The 17,529-nt window shown below is 38.2% G+C and overlaps 1 protein-coding gene across 3 annotated transcripts in view; it reads left to right on the top strand.

The window, feature by feature from the left end:
- NDC80 (NDC80 kinetochore complex component) overlaps positions 1–8,610 on the top strand; it is a 22,340-nt gene extending 13,730 nt beyond the window's left edge. For all 3 annotated transcript variants that reach the window (XM_027886325.1, XM_027886327.1, XM_027886326.1), the window contains exons 10-17: positions 300–444; positions 715–920; positions 1,948–2,100; positions 2,370–2,459; positions 3,369–3,461; positions 4,898–5,028; positions 5,578–5,680; positions 6,043–8,610. In XM_027886325.1, coding sequence (XP_027742126.1) covers positions 300–444; positions 715–920; positions 1,948–2,100; positions 2,370–2,459; positions 3,369–3,461; positions 4,898–5,028; positions 5,578–5,680; positions 6,043–6,165 — 1,044 coding nt within the window. In that variant the 3' untranslated portion in view covers positions 6,166–8,610. The remainder of the gene's footprint in view (positions 1–299; positions 445–714; positions 921–1,947; positions 2,101–2,369; positions 2,460–3,368; positions 3,462–4,897; positions 5,029–5,577; positions 5,681–6,042) is intronic.
- Positions 8,611–17,529: the final 8,919 nt, after the last annotated feature.

Genomic DNA, 17,529 nt, shown 5'->3' with positions numbered 1-17,529 from the left:
TTTTTTTGTATTATTCTACTTAAGCCGTGAATTACCCGTAGTAAGAACTTCCTCAATACAGTGCCTGATGCAAATCAGAGACTCAAAGATGAAACGCAGGAATCTTTTCAGCCTTCTTTGTTGTTATTTTAAAGATGCCTAACTTGACACAGCTGTCACACAGATAAAAATTTATTAAAGTTCTTTAATTTTATATTTATGCTATTGTTTTAACCAGTTACTCTATTGTCTTGCCTGGAAAGTGAAGTAATTATTTTATATTAATCTAACAGTGGTTGTTCTTTTCACCCATTCACTAGGATCGTAGAGTAACACTACGAAATGTGAAATCGTCACTTCAAGCAGATGTCCAGAAATACCAGGCTTACTTGGCTAATCTGGAATCTCATATAGCCATCCTTGATCAAAAAATGGAAAGTGTTACTGACGAAGTTGAGTCAGCAAGTAAGAAGGCCTTGGTCACAATTGGGATAGTGAAGCTAGAAATAGTTTTAAAGTAATTGTAATTCTCAGCTTTAGGACAGAGTGAGATGATGATGCTACAACTAAACTTTCCAAATTACATTGCTAATATAGAGGGGGGTTTTGCCTAATATCTGTTTTTACACTAGAGTAATGAAATATAAATATTATTTACTCATAAAATACAAATGTTAGGTTGAACTACATAGGCTGGTATTTTACATCTGTTTCACAAATGTTTTGTGAACTTAGAATTGGAAGTAGAAGCAATGAAGCAGGAGAATGCCCGGCTCCAGCACATCTTTGACAACCAGAAGTACTCAGTTGCGGACATTGAGAGAATAAACCATGAGAGAAATGAGTTGCAGCAAACCATTAAAAAGCTGACTAAGGAAGTGGAAGCAGAAGAACATCAGCTGTGGAATGAAGAGCTGAAATACGCTAGGAATAAAGAGGCGGTATGTGAGAACCCCACTACACTGAGAAGTGGCTATCAGTTTTCATCATGCAAACTGAAACTTGGGACTTGAACTATTGTTAACTTCTTTTCTAAATAATCTAACAACAGGAGGGATATATCTTAGCAGGCTAAACTGCATCATAAGAGATGCAGCTCGAATATGCACCACTGTCAACTCTCTCTACTATAGCATTGTGACCTTTGATAACACAAGAAATTTCACATTAATGATAAGATTTCGTAGGAAGGAAATAGTGCTTCGAATCAATACCTTTGCATGTGTTTAGGGCCAGATTAGTCCCTTATGTAGAAGTTCTAGTATCTTTTAATGGCCAAATTCAGTTTCTACAAATAGAATGAAAATATGTAGTCCTGTAAGTGACGGGATTTAAAAGCTTCTGCTTTGCCACCTGGAGAACTAGATAAAAAGGTTTCAAATATATTTTGCATTTCACAGGGTCAAGCACCTGGTATTAACTTAAATTCCTCATGTGCAAGTATGAAGCACGAAAAAAATGGAAAGGGTTCTTTAGTGTTTGCATATAAACAGCACTCATTAATTAGAAATTGGAGCATTTAATAGCTTTGTTTAGAGGTATGCTCAAGTTAGTTTGTTACAAAGATAGGTGGCTATATGGCATTTCCTGTCAAAACCGAAGAGAGAAGGCATGTCGACATGATGACTGAACTTTGGTTTAGTATTATTTTTAAACATGTTTTTACTTCCCTATCAGCTAGTCCTCAAAAAGCTGAGGCAGGAAAAAATATGGCAGATGAAGCCATTCAGTGTGAGCCATACACACTGAGAAACCTTGCTGAGCAAACCAAAAGAATAATAAAACTGCACTTAATCCAACAAACTGCTGGACTGTCACTACATACAGATCTTGAATACTGTGGTGTAACGTGGAATTGTGTCTGTACAGAGCAACTCAGGAACCTGTTTAAAGTACTATATGAACACTTTTTGCAAAGTTTTCCCTTCTATGTCTTATATGATTTTTACCCTCTTCTCCTCTGAACAGATTGAAATACAGCTGGCAGAATATCATAAATTGGCTCGAAAGCTGAAATTAATTCCAGTAAGTGCTGAGAATTCCAAAGGCCGTGACTTTGAGATTCAGTTTAATCCTGAGGAAGGACCAAACTGCCTAGCCAAATACAGAGCCCAGATCAAGGTAAGTAGAGCCAACACCAAAAGCTTTGGTTATCACTCACAAAAAGATGTGTTTGTTTGGAAATGCTGGAAAGGTCTCTCACAATGAAACTTCACTGAAAAGCTTGTGTGATGAGTTGCCGTAACTACACTGTAGTATATTAAGAAAATTTAGTGTTGGAGAGTACAGCAGCCTAAACAAAAACAGGAGAAAGAAAAGATGTACTGGGGTGCATCTTAGATCAAACTAACAAATTGCATTAGCCAGATCTTCTTGTATGCATATTACAGGCTCCCCTTATGGAGATCATAAACCAGACAGAGGAAGATATTAGGAAAGCTACTGAACGGAAAATGTCTTTGGAAGATACTTTCGAACAGGTGTGTTGGTTAGTGAAGATGAAGAGTAAGATACCAAACATAATATCTGCTGGTCCCATTTGACCCTTTGGCATGGGTGAAGTATGGTGTGGTGGGCTGTTTTTTGTTTGGGTTTGGGTTTGTGGGGATTGTTTGATTGGTCGTTTATTTAGTTTGGGTATGGTTTTTTTGGTTGGCTTTTTTGGTTGGCTTTTTTGGTTGGCTTTTTTGGTTGGCTTTTTTGGTTGGCTTTTTTTAGGGTTTTTCTTGAGGGCAAGTAAAGAGGGGAGGAAGCTGTGAGAAAATTTAATTATGAGAAAACCCAAAAGTTTTTCTAAGAATTGGGATCTTTTTACACTGATTGAAATATTGTGTATTCCCTGCATTGAAGTTTATGCAGTTTATATACATTTGACCATAAACATTGGTAATATTTGTTTTTAATAAGTTGCCCATTTCAGTCTGTTGCATGGCTTACTGTCACTGGCAAATTGTCATCAGCAAGATTTGTAGCAATATTGGGTTCAGGGAAGAAGGAGAATTTCATTCTTCCTCTACCTCAGTTTTTATTACTGAACATGATGGTATGGAATGCTGGCCAGCTGGCCAGCACAGCCAGCTGGCCTGGCTGTGTGCCTTCCCAACCTCTTGCTTGTTCCTAACCTACTCAGTGAGGGGCCCTGGGAGGGATAGAAAGCTTTGGATGGTGTGCGAGCACTATTCAGAAATAGCCAAAACACTGGTGTGTTACCTACACTGTTTTAGCCCCTTATCCAAAGCAAATCACAATCCAGGCTGCTACGAAGGCCATCCCAACCTGGCCTAGATTAACTTTTTTCTGGGCTATCGGGTGTTGTTTGTGATGGCATGGAATTCTTTTGAATTGGAATTCTTTTGAATTGTATTTCCTTGGTTATGTTTTCATTCTAGGTGAATGCAATGGTAGCGGATGCGAAAAGCAGTGTTAAAATGCTGACAGAAGAAGCTGAAAAGCTGGATGATCTTTACCATCAGAAGCTTAAGGTAAAACTTCTTTACAGGTTGATGACAATTTATCCTTAATGATATCCTTAATCTTTGTATTTATATATAAGTTTTTGGTTCACATTTTTGTTTGGACCTCTGCTTTTGCCTTCTTCCATTCCTCTTTCAGGATTTTTTTATTCTTTTTGGAAGTATTTGACCACTACCTTAAATGAGTCTGTTTTCACTGTCTTGTAAGAGAACCTGGCATTGTACGTTAGCGGATCCTGTAAGTCATGAAGTACTACATCCAGTAAAAAAAGCAGCAGCAATCATCTGACCTCAGGATGTCTCAGAGCATGTGCTTGAAGGAGATTTTAGGACTAACAAAATCTGCCTTGCCTAATCACTTTGTATATAATGAATACATTTACAGGTTTTAGTAAACATGGTTGATTAGTTTCCTTAAAAACTAAGGAATATACTGATTGACCAAAAGCAAATTAAATGTTTTAATGATCTGAAACTCTTGCTTGCTTTAGCTTCCTTCTCGGGCACGGGAACAGTCCTTAATCCCTTTTGTCACTTGTGGTTTAGCAACAAAACATAGCCCTCTTTAATAACTAAGTGGCTGCTTCGATACCTCCCAACTTCTCTGACAGTGTGGCTTTGGTGGGGCTGTGGCGCTCCATGAACTAAGTATTTAGCATATATTCACTTGTAAATCCAAACTCCTGTGATGTAGCTGTGAAACAGAGCTGTTTTACTGCCAATAACTGCTGAGGTGGCTAAAGGCAAATAATTTAGCTTACTGTTTTCAAAAACACCTGAAACTTAGCTTTTGATCTATGCGGTTGCATAAACTTTTTTCTAAAGGTAAGCTCATAAAATACACAGTCACAACTGGATGTTTTTAATAAGACATAGTCATGTGATTTTTAAAATGCTGTCCATAAGACTTAAGTATTAAAATTATTTTGAGGAATCATGTTTCAGAATCTACCAGAATTGCATCTTTAGTTGATGGCAGAATTTTGCATGGTTTTGTGGATTTAATTGTATTAAATATAGTGTCAACACTGTCATTCTCCTTGAAGAGATGATTACTTGGAATTTTTTACTCAAATGTGATTTTTTTTTTTAACCTAGAAATAGTTGCTCATGATGTGCCATTTCTAAGCTATTTGGAGTATGTAAATAACACTTTTTGAGATTACCTTTGAAGGGAAGATTGCTGCAACACAGACCTTTAAATATGGTTAAAGGAATAAAGAGAAGGTTAGGCTGATTCTGAGAGGAAGATGATACAGAAAATACCTGAAACTTTATGTTTGGGAGGGATGTCCTTGGGGTTTTTTTTTTTAGTTCTGAGCTTGGAGTTACTTTTGTGAATTCTGAATTCAAGCATCAGGATGCAATCAGGTAATATAAAGGAGGAAAAAAGTCGTAATTATTCCCAAGGTATGCAATTTTTTTCTCTTCTTCCCTTATTACAGGAAGTAGAAGAGGAAGAGCAAAAATGTGCAAATGAACTGGAATTGTTAAAGAAGCATAAACAATTACTCGAGAGTGGTGTCAATGAAGGTCTCAGTGAAGCCACAAATGAATTGCATGATCTCCAGCGACAGTAAGACCCACACCTTCAAAGTTTCCCTAGTTTATTTTGGTTTTTAGCGATAAAGATATTCTCTTGAATCCTAACATAAAATTGTTTCAGCTTTTATCCATCTCAGTCTACATTAATTTCACTACATTAATTGAGTTTTAATTTCATTACATTAATTGAGTGAGCAACTCAGAGATGTTTCTCCTCAACAGTATTTTGCTAGAATATTTTTCTGCTCTATCAGAACTCCTGTTTTCCATGCATATTTTTATCCATATAATTTTTTCCATATATATGATTATAATAAGGAAATTAGTTTGTTTCCTAAGTTATGTGACAACTAGATTTTGTACCTTAAAGTTTGAAAAGACTATTCTGACTCTAAGGTACAATGTTTCTTACTGGTTAGCACAATACAGTCCATTCTTCTAAGCTGAGTATTAAAATACAAATCTAACTTGGTTCAATTTAATACTAATTGAAAAAAGTATGGTTAAACATGACAATAAATCAGATTTGATGATTATTTTGTAGTTATGGGCATGACTTTCTGAGTATCTTTATTTTTAGATATCAAGTTGTTGTGCAAACAACAACGGAAGAGAGCAGAAAAGCTGGTGACAACTTGAGTCGTCTTTTAGAAGTGATTGGTACTCATGTAGTATCTGTAGGGGTAAGTAAATCTGTAAATTCGATATTCAGAATCAAATCTCTCTAGAGACATATGTAACTGCAGTTAAACACATGGAAATTGGAACTTACTGTTTCCTACAAGGTATTTGTTATTTAGCTGCTGCACGGAGTCTGTAGATTCTGGTTAAATTTTTGACAAAGCCTTTAGTATAAATAATCAGAATTGATCATTAAATTTCAGCAGTTACATCCTGTCAGGTTTAACCTGCTTCTGATAGATGTCTTTCAGAAAAGTGTTTAACTGAAATCACCTAACCTGTGCAATAACTGCTTAAAATGCTTTAGCAGAATCAGAGACTATGGGCTGTGATGGACCTAATAAACTCTGTAACTCTTTTTCAGAAATACCTTGATGAACAGAATATGAAAATTGAGAGAGATTATGAAGAATTCATGTCAGAAGATCTATTGTCAGATTTGAACAGAATTCTAGACAGTTATAAAAAGAAGGCTGAAAGTCTGTAATTACTAAAAATGTGAAGATGAAAATTTTGCATTTCTGAATGGTATGGGGCCTTCTAAAAGGAGGGTACTTCTGGTGTTTAGCAGTGAAACTGGTTTTAAGTTTAAGGAAGTATTTATGAACTTCCTTTGTTTTGTTGACACAAGTGCATTGAAAAATTTAAAAAAAAATTGCATTTTCTTACAAAGGCTTTGCTTACACTTCCCACTTACAATATCTTATATATGCTTACAAAGATCTGTGACAGAACGAGTGTGGAACAACTGCATTTTGGGTTTTTTTTACAAACAAATAATTTTCTAGGAATATCAGTACAGCAGAAGTAGAGCTAACCTGTTAAAATAACAAAGGCAGAGTGGAATTAAGATGGAACCACAAGTGATAGGACAAATGCAGAGAGTACTGACAACTTGAAATACTGCTACTCAAAAATAACTAGTGGGTTTTGTAAATGTACAAGGTTGTTAATTGATAAGTTATGCTTTCCCTTCTAGAGTATAGATTGTGCATTTCATTCTATATGCATTTAGGGCACATACATGACCATAGTACTTGTACAGGAGTCTTGTAAATAGTCTGGAAAAAAAAAAGAATAGTCTGAAAACAAAGTTCTCTCTCTAGGTGCTTATGATCCCAGATAAAACTACATTGAACTTGTTGAAAATATATGCCAGAGACAGCTCTAAGCAGGACAACACAGGAATTCTGGCTGTATGTCTAATTAGTTGTAGGTTTGGTTGATGTTAGATATGACAAAATGGTCTAAAATGTGTCTGCATTCTGTTTTTCAGCCAGTAGAACAGACTCTATTTGATTTTAATTCCCCAGGAAAGTAGCAGTAAAATTAGAGTATGGGGACCTCCAGTCCAAAAACATAGGAGAAAATGTATCAGAGGAATGCTATGTGGAAGTAATATTCTATAATCTACTTTGAATATCATTTTGTGTTAGGAAAAATAAAAAAATAAACCCCAGTATTCGTGTCTTGGATAGTTTAGTTTTTGATGGTATTTCCTAATAAAAGTATTGAAATATTTGAGTGTTGTTTTTAGAGTTCAGAGATAAATATCACTGATTCAAATCTACAAAGTTTAAAACAACTTTGCAGTTGTTCAAAAGCTGTTAGCAGCAGATAGATAAAGGAAGTTGCTTCTTAATTCTATAATTGGGCACAATATTTGAATGAAACACAGATCCCTAGGATACATGGCAACCTAATTTGGACCATCTGAACACAGACTGCAAATAAAAACTGAATTGTCTCTAATTCTAGGCTATTTTTGCAGAATGCATTTTAAATTCAGTTGTCCTTAACATAGCGTGAGAATCTTCTGGTTCTGGTTATGAGTATTTTGTTTCAGATATTATGATAATTATGGCATTATTTAAGCTTCTGATTTCCTGTTTGTGATACTCCAGAAGTTTAATTTGACAGCTTAAAAAGTTTTCTGGCAGGTGGGTAGATTTACTGCTTTCTTCTGTTGTCCTCTTTTTCCTTTTACCTTTACAAAGTCTTGGAGTTTGGGGTTTTTTTCTGGTAACAGCCTAGTCCTTGCTGAATCTCAGTTCCTTCTCTTTAGAAACGTTTTGCTTTTGTGATCTTACTAATACTTTTGCTATCTAAAACATTACTCCTCTTATTAAGAAAAACTGTAAACCACACCATACAAAAGGGGTTATGCTCTCACTTGGCTGCCTGATACCTGTTTGTCTCTGCTTCTGTAACTGACTGATCTTGTGTTTATGAGCCATCTGCAAGTTCCTTGCCATGTGGAGTAGTCAGTTGACTGAGTAATTGAAAGCAAAATAAATGGCATTTCCAAGGACTAGAATTAACGCAGTGGTAATGGGGTAAAGAATTGAGGTCACAACAACCTTCCTTCATGTACTCGCTACTGTAATATTCTGAAATTAAAGTAGCCTGAGTGTTTAAAAAAATGCATATTTGTAAGGTTGGCAACATGTTTTTGTTATTGGGCTGAACTATTGGTCTGCACATCAGTTAAGCTAAATTGACTTTGGAACTGGCTGAGGTTCAGTAAAATACTATGTAATATAACAGGGGAACATGGGCCAACGTTTACTAGGTAATGTTTTCAGAATTTAAAAATGGGAATTTTTTAATTCCTCTTGAACATGGCTCCTTTGTGATATTGAAAGTAAGGTAGTTATTTTTTGTATTCTGGAATATGGTTTTTAAATTTAGACAACAGGCCTTAGAACATAACTACTGCTTTTGCTTTTGTTTCTGTTTTTATCAGAATGTAAAGTCTTAATCAGAATGTACCATGGCACCTGCACATTTCAGTAGTATGAGTCATTTGTAAATTTTTGCTTTTGTATGGATACAGTTGCCTCATTTATTTCAAGTGTACCTTTTGTACAGTTTACTTAGCGTGTCTTAAGTTTATGTATTTTTATATTCAATAAAATTCCTTAAGCCTGTTCCTATGAAGGATAGATTATTACTGCAAGTATAGAAATAAGACATAAAAGCCCAATTAATTTGACTTTCCTAGTGGAACTAGGTAATCATCTTAGCAGCAGGTACTAATACCCTGGCTATCCTTCCTGTTAAACATGCACTGTGTAGAGGAAAAACAAAATACAGAAACATCTTATTCCTATAAGTTTCAGAGGAATAAAAATTGTCTTAACTTTTTTGAAAAAATAGATGGCTTTTTGTAAACTCTAAGAAGCACAGGACCAAGCTGCTTTGACAATTATTTAGGTGCTATATTTCTGACATTAAACTTCCCAACCTGCCTTTTCCTATTTTAAGCATTAAAGGACTATTTCCTTTATATGACCACTCTTTGATCTGCCTCTTTTTACTTTATTAGCTATTAGAAACTCAAACAAACAAAACCACAAACAAATAAAAAACCCACCAAAAAACACTTGATGCTGTAGAAGCATGATAGCAACTCTGTCTATAGCTTTGTTCTCTTCCCTGCTGTACATTATTTTTATTTTGGTTGTCAGAAACTCACCACTGTCAAGAATGTTGTTGTTTTGTCGTGGGTTTTTTTGGAGTACTTCTTGAGCACATCATATGGAATCACTCAGGTTGGAAAGGGCTTCTAAGTTCATTGAGTCCCACCATTAACTCAGCATGACCAAGTCCACTCATGTCCCTAAGGCTACATGGACATGACTTATAAATGCCTCCAACCACCTCCCTGGGCAGTCAGTTCCAATGCTTGACAACCCTTTCTGTGAAGACATTTTTCCTAATGGCCAATTTCAACCTTCCCTGGTGCAACCTCAGTCTGCTAAAGGCTTTAAATGTGCAGTGTCTGCTCAGCTCCTTTGTATGAGGCTACTTGGACCATTCTCCTTGTTTTTGCCAGTGTCCAGTAGTGCATGCCTATGCAAGCCTTTAGTTCTGAGCTGGATTTCAATATGTTCTCTGTGGTTCTGTGATACTTCTATTATTTAGTCTACTTTGGACTTTAATGGGAGTTCTCATCTCTGCTCCAACTTTCATGGTAGAATTGAAGATCCATGTATATATTTTTATCTTACTTTTGGAAAGAGTACAAAAGAAGATGAGGCCTGCAGCTGAATACGTTCCCTTTTCACTAATAAGAGGAGGAACTCCCTCAGCTGGGAGCTCTCCAGTAAAAAGGAAAGACTGTGGTCTGACATGCCAAGTGACTATGCAAAGCAAGGGAGAGTTTGTGAATGAGGGTACTACTCGCCTATGAATACTCTACAGATTATTTCATATGCAGGTATTTTGAACACTGCAAAGTATCTGAAGAGACTATGCATTAACTTTCCACTCTTCTCTGGAGAGCACTGTTTTGCTTTAATACTGGAAATCTTAGTGTGTCCTTTAGAGTCAGTTAACCTCCCTCTTTTGGAAGTATTGTAGAACAGCGAATTGACCTGGTTTTTCAATACTTGCTCTCTACAGTTTTTTGGCTGTGAAAGGTTCCTGGCATGATGAAATTGTGTATTGTCTTTTTCCTTGCAAAGTTCTCCACCCTATAGGAATATTGTATTTCATTGGGATTTTACTTTTTAGGTGTTTGTTGAAAGTTTTTGATGGTAGTGATTCCTCTTTAAGGAATGGATGAAGCACAGAAGACTCACACAGCCCTCAGTGGATGAGGGACTATCAATGCCTTAACCAATGTCATATCTAAGGGAAGTGCAGTGATATCGTCAGTCCTGTATCAGGTGATTGGCAGAGACTGATCAGTCAGCCTGAGGAAACTCTTAATTTTACAGGCTTTTCTGGTAGAACTTGATCTGTTTACAGGATTTTTCTAGACATAACAGATGCCAGGTCTGTTGTGCACTACTGCCCTCTGGAGAGTGGACCTTCTGTGCACACTGGTCGTGGGAAGATGGCTGGAGGTAAAAATTAGAGGAAACTGAGAAGTTCTATTCACATCCCAACAGAAGTTTTAACAGTACATAAATTACAGGGTAAAATGCAGCTGCAACACCCTGGATGGAATGCTGTCCATGTGCTCCACAACACTTTCCCATACAACAGTAAGCACCTGCTAAGGGGGACGGGACATAGGATGGAGCAGGGCAGAGACACCGCAGCCAGGCTCTGTGGAAATTCTTGCAGGGAGGGGGACTCGATGGTACTTTGCAGCTGATAACTTGCATAGCACCTGTCAACCAAGGGAGATAGGAAAAGATGTCCTGCTGCTGAGCCCACAACTGTACCGCAATCTCTCCTTGGATGAACTTGATTCATTAAAGCCTAATTGTAATATTAATGCACACCTCCAACCCAAAGTTACCCACCTCCAAGGTACAGCCACCCCATACTGGGCATGTGCCCTGTATTTTTTTTTTTACTGCATCTTTAAAAGCAGAGAGAATTTTACACTAATCAGCAAAGAAGGTATTTATGACTAAAGTCACTCACGCTCCACCTAAACATAAAGAAATAGTATAAAAGTTGAGAATGGGGGAAAAGTTAGGGAAGACTCCATCACAACTGCTGGGATCGGCTGATGGGTTGAACCTGTTTCTCTCCCATAGGGATGCCTGTTGAGTTAAGAACTGTATGAGCACTGAATACTTTTATTGGGATTAGAGTTTGGGATTATTCCTTTAAATATGTTTTTGCAGTCAGTTGTTATCACCAGCCATCTTCGATCCTTAACCTGTCGCAATTTCATATCACTAAAGAGTGTTATTCTGTAAACTGTTAGTGGTGGTCTTTGCCGGGTGCTAGCAGTTGCTGGCAGCGGATAACACACTTTATTCAAGTGGGAAGACCCACTGAGGGGTCTCTGTTACACTGTTGTTGTGTGTCCCTGAATAAGAGAGTCAAATCACCCTTTGATCCAGCAGGACTCTTCTGTGAAGGGTCCCCACAAAAGGACATGGACTGGTTGGGGACAACTGTCTCGAATTTCCTGGGGCACTGACAGACAAACACTAAGGGTGGAGAAAAACTCCCCTTTTCACATGACATTGGTTCATAAGGGTTTACCAATCCCAGTATTTGCCTGAGGTAGACAGGATTATGTGTCCATCTAGAGGATGATTGGCTGTATTGTCCCTCTATTCCGGAAGTTCTTATCAATAGCTTTGTGTGGTCTGTATGGTGTTTTCTCTAGCACCTCATGCACGAGACCACAGTTTTAATTGGCAATGTCTTATATGATCACCATTTTAGTCTCGAGAACCCTTTGCACAGGGCTAAGATTCAAAAGGCATATTGTATGTTATTCCAATTTCACCTCTACAGTCACATTTATCAGTCTGGCAAGACTCGAAAGCAGAAGGTAAGACAGGTGGTGATGGAATATGTCTAATATTTTGAAACAAGCAAGATGTATGTAATTTTGTCTCACTTTTCCTACCAGTGTTCAGAATAGTGAATTCCCTTGTATTGGCAGAAATCACGCGGCCCTTTTGAGAACACTGAACACCAGCAAAGTCACACGTGACTACTGGTGTGCCCAGCTGAAAGGAAAGGCATTCATTATTCTACCTGGAAAAGAGCATCTGGAGTTACTAGTTCTAATTATCTTAATTAGCAATGGGCCTTACATTACATTTGAAGGGCATAGAGGACAGCAAACAATGGGCTCTGCTTGACTAATGGTGCATAGTGACTTACTGTCCTCTCACCCTCCCAAGGTTTAGGCCATTAGTTGTAGGGAGGTCGTAGGGAAAGCTGCAGAGTTGAGTCACACAAGATAAGAAAGGGAAAACTACAGACAGAGGTTGCAATGTTCAGACAAGTGCAGGTTTTTAAAAGGAAAATCACTAAGACATAGAATTGTAAAGGTATAAACAAGAAATCAGGGAATGGCAATTCAGCATTAATGGAGATCTTTTCCATTGACCAGTTGAGTATAAGCTATTCCTTAGGTGTTTTATCAGCGGTGCTGAGAACACAAATGTTTAGCCTAGAAGCTCCTTAAATCCCACGTCTTGTGCGCACTACAAGAAAAACTCTGTGATACACGCTTGCAGAATCTCTGCGTGGCAAAATACGCTCACAGCAAGAATGCAATGGTTACGGTGTTACCATCCCAAAACCTGGAGAATGGGGCAGTGCCATGTAGAGATATTTAAATAACTAATTATTCAACTGGTCTTGCCTGGTCTTGCTTGGAGTCCATGGTGCCACTGCTACTGGAACTGGTGATAAATGCACTCCTTGATGGTTCAGGAGAAAGAGGCCAGGGGAAGGGTTGGAAAACAATGCCAAAAGTCATGGTAATAAGAAGAGTAAAGGGAGGAAGCAGCCTTCCAGAGAAAAAGAAATAGTAATGATGCTCAGCTACAAAAAGCTTGGAAGATACTTAAGTAAGACTACACAGCAGCAATAGCAACTTGAATGGAAAAGCATGGTGTCCTACTCAGGTGGTTGGACCTTTTCTGTGACAATGTATTTATGAAGTTTTCCTATTTCTAACACATCCTACAGGAGAGAATGATGTATTTCCAGTCTTTTAAGAGTGTAGTTGGAGGGACTTCTTCGGATATGATCTTAAAAATCTTTGCAATCAGAACATCAACAGTGTTCTTCTACTAGAATATTAATGCTTGAAGACATTAATCTTACACCCCAACAGCCTTTCCGCAAATCAAAAACTGTGTTTTCTCCAAATGTGCATTTGTCAGGTATGTTTTTATGTATTTGTTCAAGAATCATTCATGTTCCTTTGTCTCACAGAGGAAGGAAGCTTTTAAGATTTGGTACATCTTCTGTTCTCCCAGAAGCGAGTTTACTCTGGGACTCACAAAGTGCAGTGGATTGCTATCAAACATATTTGGGTGCAGTCATTTGCCCTTGGCAGGTGAATGGCAAGAGCTCCTTGCTCATTCACTTTTCACAGAGGTTGGCTCTACTGCCATGGTTTCCCTCAAATAGTTCCATGACAATCCTGGGAGAGCTGCCAGGCTAAATTCTACAAGTATCCATCTAGTCCGGCGTTCTCCTTCCAAATATGGCTTTGAAAAACAGTGCAGAAAACTGGAATGATAGGATATGGGATAACTTGTTTTCCAACTTAAATTCTTCCTACTCAGTTATATCTGGATATTTTACTCTAAGGCCAAAATATATGATTTGTATGTCTCCTGAAAATAATAATTCTTTATTTTTCTAGTCCTTTATCTCCTTTCTATTCATATAAAGAACAATTGGTTTTAAACTTTACTAAATTATTAATACTCATTACATGAAAATATATTCCATCGTTCAATCAAATGTTGTGAAAAGTAGATCTGCCTATCAGTTCTGCACATTTTTAATATAACTCCATGTCTTTCCTTCTTTCTTCATGAGATAGAAGTTCCTGATTATCTTTCCTATTTTTATACTTTTAACTATAATTTTTTTTAGTTTAGAAATCCTAGTCATCTTAGGGACACTTTCTACAGTTTGTTATATCCCATCATCGGAGTCATTGGAACCATTGTTTCCATTGGATTTTAAATGACCATGTCACATTGTATTTTTGTTAATGAAGTACACAATGAACAGTGGGAGTTTACATGAGTTTTACTCACATAGCCCAGCTGACAGAGTTAATTTGGACTACAGGATGCTGAACTAATGGTTTGTTGTCCTTCCCCCTTCTTCACCATCTCTCCCTCTGTTGCCTTCAATTTTTAAAAATATAGTTTAATCTGTTATCACATTGGTCAGATATTTCAGAACCATGGACTGTGCTTACAGTCCTCTCAGCTTGACTAAGTGGATTGTGTTTCACAACTTTTGTCACTTTAGTTGCTCACTAATTTTGGTCAAGTTACTGAGAAGCAAACGAAAAAAGAAAATTACCAGAGAGCACTTCAGTAACCCCCGTCTCCACATCTACCTTAGTTTGCATGTTATGATGACAATTCGCTGTTTATTTATATTCTTGGGTTTCTGTCTCTCAGATGGTTTGATTTTCTGAAAAATGGTGCTATGGTTTCACACCTTAGTAGTTCAAGTAACGATATTTTGTTTCACACCTCAGGGGTTCTCACTGAGGTACTTTTTCTAACGGATCAGGTCAAAGGTCCACGGAGTTCTAAACGTAAGATGCCACAGGCTCCCCTTCTTAGATATAAAACCTTTGTTACCTTAGGGAGAAACAGTCCTTTTTCTTAGATCACTTGGAATTTGTAGTTTTGTACCTACAGAGCCTATGTAGGCAGTAGCATCCGGTGTCACTCAATAGACTCTGCAACTGCAGCAAATCCTTCTAGAGGGGCTGTGCGCTTTCTCCTAGTGAAGACACGGCAATGTTCATTATGTGTACACAAAATATTAACTATTTAAAAATGTCCAGGTGGAACTTAGTTCATATTGGCTGGAGTGTATACAGAGAAGGGTAACAAAGCTAGTGAAGGGTCTGGAGCACAAGCCTTACATGGAGCAGCTGAAGAGCTGGGGTTGTTTAGCCTGGAGGAGGCTCAAGAGGGACCTTATAGCTCTCTACAACCACCTACCTGCAAGGAGGTTGTGGTGAGGTGGGGGTCAGTGTCGTCTTGCAGGAAACAAGTGACAGGTCAAGAGGACATAGCCTCAAGATGCGCCAGGGGAAGTTCAGGTTAGACATCAGGGAGAATTTCTTCACTAAAAGGGTGGTTAAGCATTGGAACAAGTTGCCCAGGGAAGTGGCAGAATCCTTGGAAGTGTTCAAAAGGCATGTGGATATGGCACTCGGGGATATGGTTTAGTGGTGAAGATGGCAGTGGTTGGCTAATGGTTGGACTTGATGATCTTAGAGAGCTTTTCCATGTCTTCTATGACATGATTTTTTTGTTAGTCCTTGATCACCTCCACTATTTTACAGGCCTCCCCTACATGCCATGACAATCCTTTCCTCAAAGCCAAGAGTCCTTAAAACAGATGCAGCTGCACTCTTGTGCAGATCCTTTTTTGCACCTTCTCTAAACAAGCAGGATAGAGCACAAAAAAGGATGACTGTGTTCCTTCAAGCAGTTTTCACTTTCATTTCCTATTCCTATCCAAAGAAAACTACACACCCAACATACTCTTTGAGCTCAGTTTCTCTGAGGTAACCCCCTCTGGAGCATAAGCCACACCTTCGAGTGACCTAAATGCACATGAAAACTGAATTTCTTTCTCTAAGCTAGTTTATTATTAGTCTACACTACAATGAATGACAAATTAAAAGATCCTGACAGTTTCCTGACAATATGTTTTGCTGGTTCCATAAAGACTGTGAAGACTCTATGTATTTCTTGAATTATTTCAACTGCAGTTTTGCAGCTACTCTAGTATTACCATCTTACCACGATGCAAAAGTCATGAGGGTTTTGCATGTACAAAAGTCCAAGAACTTTTTATTATATTTGGGGGTTTATTTAAGTTTCTATAGAAATTTGATTTTTAAGACTAAAGATGACAGTAGCTCCTTCAGAGGAGGAAGGGGTTTATTCTTTTCAATGTTTACACTTAAAAGAATAAACAAGAGTAAGATTATGAATTTAGCAAGCAAGATTATGGCCATGGACTTCAGGGGAGCTAACTTTAAGATCTTTATGGATCTTCTTGGAAGAGTCCCATGGGAGCAGGCCCTGCAGGTAAGAGGCATCCAAGAGTATTCGTCGATATTCAAGGATCACTTGATCCAAGCTCAAGAATAATGCATCTCAATGAGGAAGAAATAAGGCCAAGGACACAAGAAACCTCTGTGAATGAATAAAGAATTCACGTCATTACTTAAGTGCGAGCAGATGGAAGTAGGATGAGGCTATTTGGAGTGAATATAGAGAGGTGGTCAGAGTAAGCAGAAATTAGACTGGGAAGGCCAAGGCCCATCTAGAATCAAATCTGGCCAAGGTTGTCAAAGATTTAAAAAAAGGGCTTTTTCAAGTACATAAATAACAAAAGGAAAACAAAGGATAATGTGGGCCAAATAGTTAACAGAGGACACAGAGAAAGCAGAGTTATTGAATGCCTTCTTAGCATTGGTCTTCACTGATAAGACCAGCCATCAGAGATCTCTGACCCAGGAGACCAGGATAAATAAATACTGGGACAAAGACCTTCCCTTGGTCAAGGAGGATTGGGTCAGAGAACACCTGTACGAGCAGCCAAACAAGACACCACCAGCCATCTGGACGATAGAAGAAGAAAATACTAAAGCAAAAATATTGTGGTCCTGAGCGAGCCAGAGCTAAGATTAGTGCGTGTGTGAAAAGAATGGCAAGGTTAAACTGGAAAGCCACTTGAAGCATGATTGTTTTTTGTGGCTGAAGGCAGTCCATAGGAGTGTCTGTGTGGAATGTGTGCAGATAAGTAAAATCTGGCCTGGCTTGATAGCTCGGACCATTATTCTATGTATAAGTGGAGAAATAAAGTTCTGCCTGGACAAAGTTTATCTTCCATGGATTCATTAGCCGAAAAGGGTGCTGAGTGAGGGACTTTCACCGCAAACACCCAAACAAATTCAACATCCACAAGTCTATAGGTCTTGACAAGATGCATCCAAGTGCTGAGAGCGCTGATGGACATCATAGCCAGGCCAATCATGATCATCTTTGAAAGGTCAGGGAGATCATAAGAGGTGCCTGAGAACTGGAAGCAAGCAAATTTCACCTTGGTCTTCAAAACAGGCAAGGAGGAGGATTCGGGGAACTAGCAGCCAGTCAGCCTCACCTCAATCCCTGGAAAGGAGATGGAGTGCCGTATTCTGAAGGCTGTCCCTACCCACATGAAAGACAAGGTGATCTGGAGTAGTCAACAAGGGCTCACTAAAGGTAAGTCATGTTTTACCAACCTGATGGCCTTTTACAACGAAACAACTACCTGGATGGATGAAAGGAGAGCAGTGGCTATTGTCTACCTTGATGTCATTTGACACTGTGTCTCACAACATCCTCATAGGTAAAGTCAAGAAGTGTGGGTT

Source organism: Empidonax traillii, unplaced genomic scaffold, assembly GCF_003031625.1.
Source record: "Empidonax traillii isolate 1590-97213 ecotype Southwest subspecies unplaced genomic scaffold, ASM303162v1 scaffold186:size1492175, whole genome shotgun sequence".
Taxonomy (NCBI): Eukaryota; Metazoa; Chordata; class Aves; order Passeriformes; family Tyrannidae; genus Empidonax; species Empidonax traillii.
Note: the sequence above shows the minus strand (reverse complement) of the source record. Positions and strands in the feature narration are given on the sequence as shown.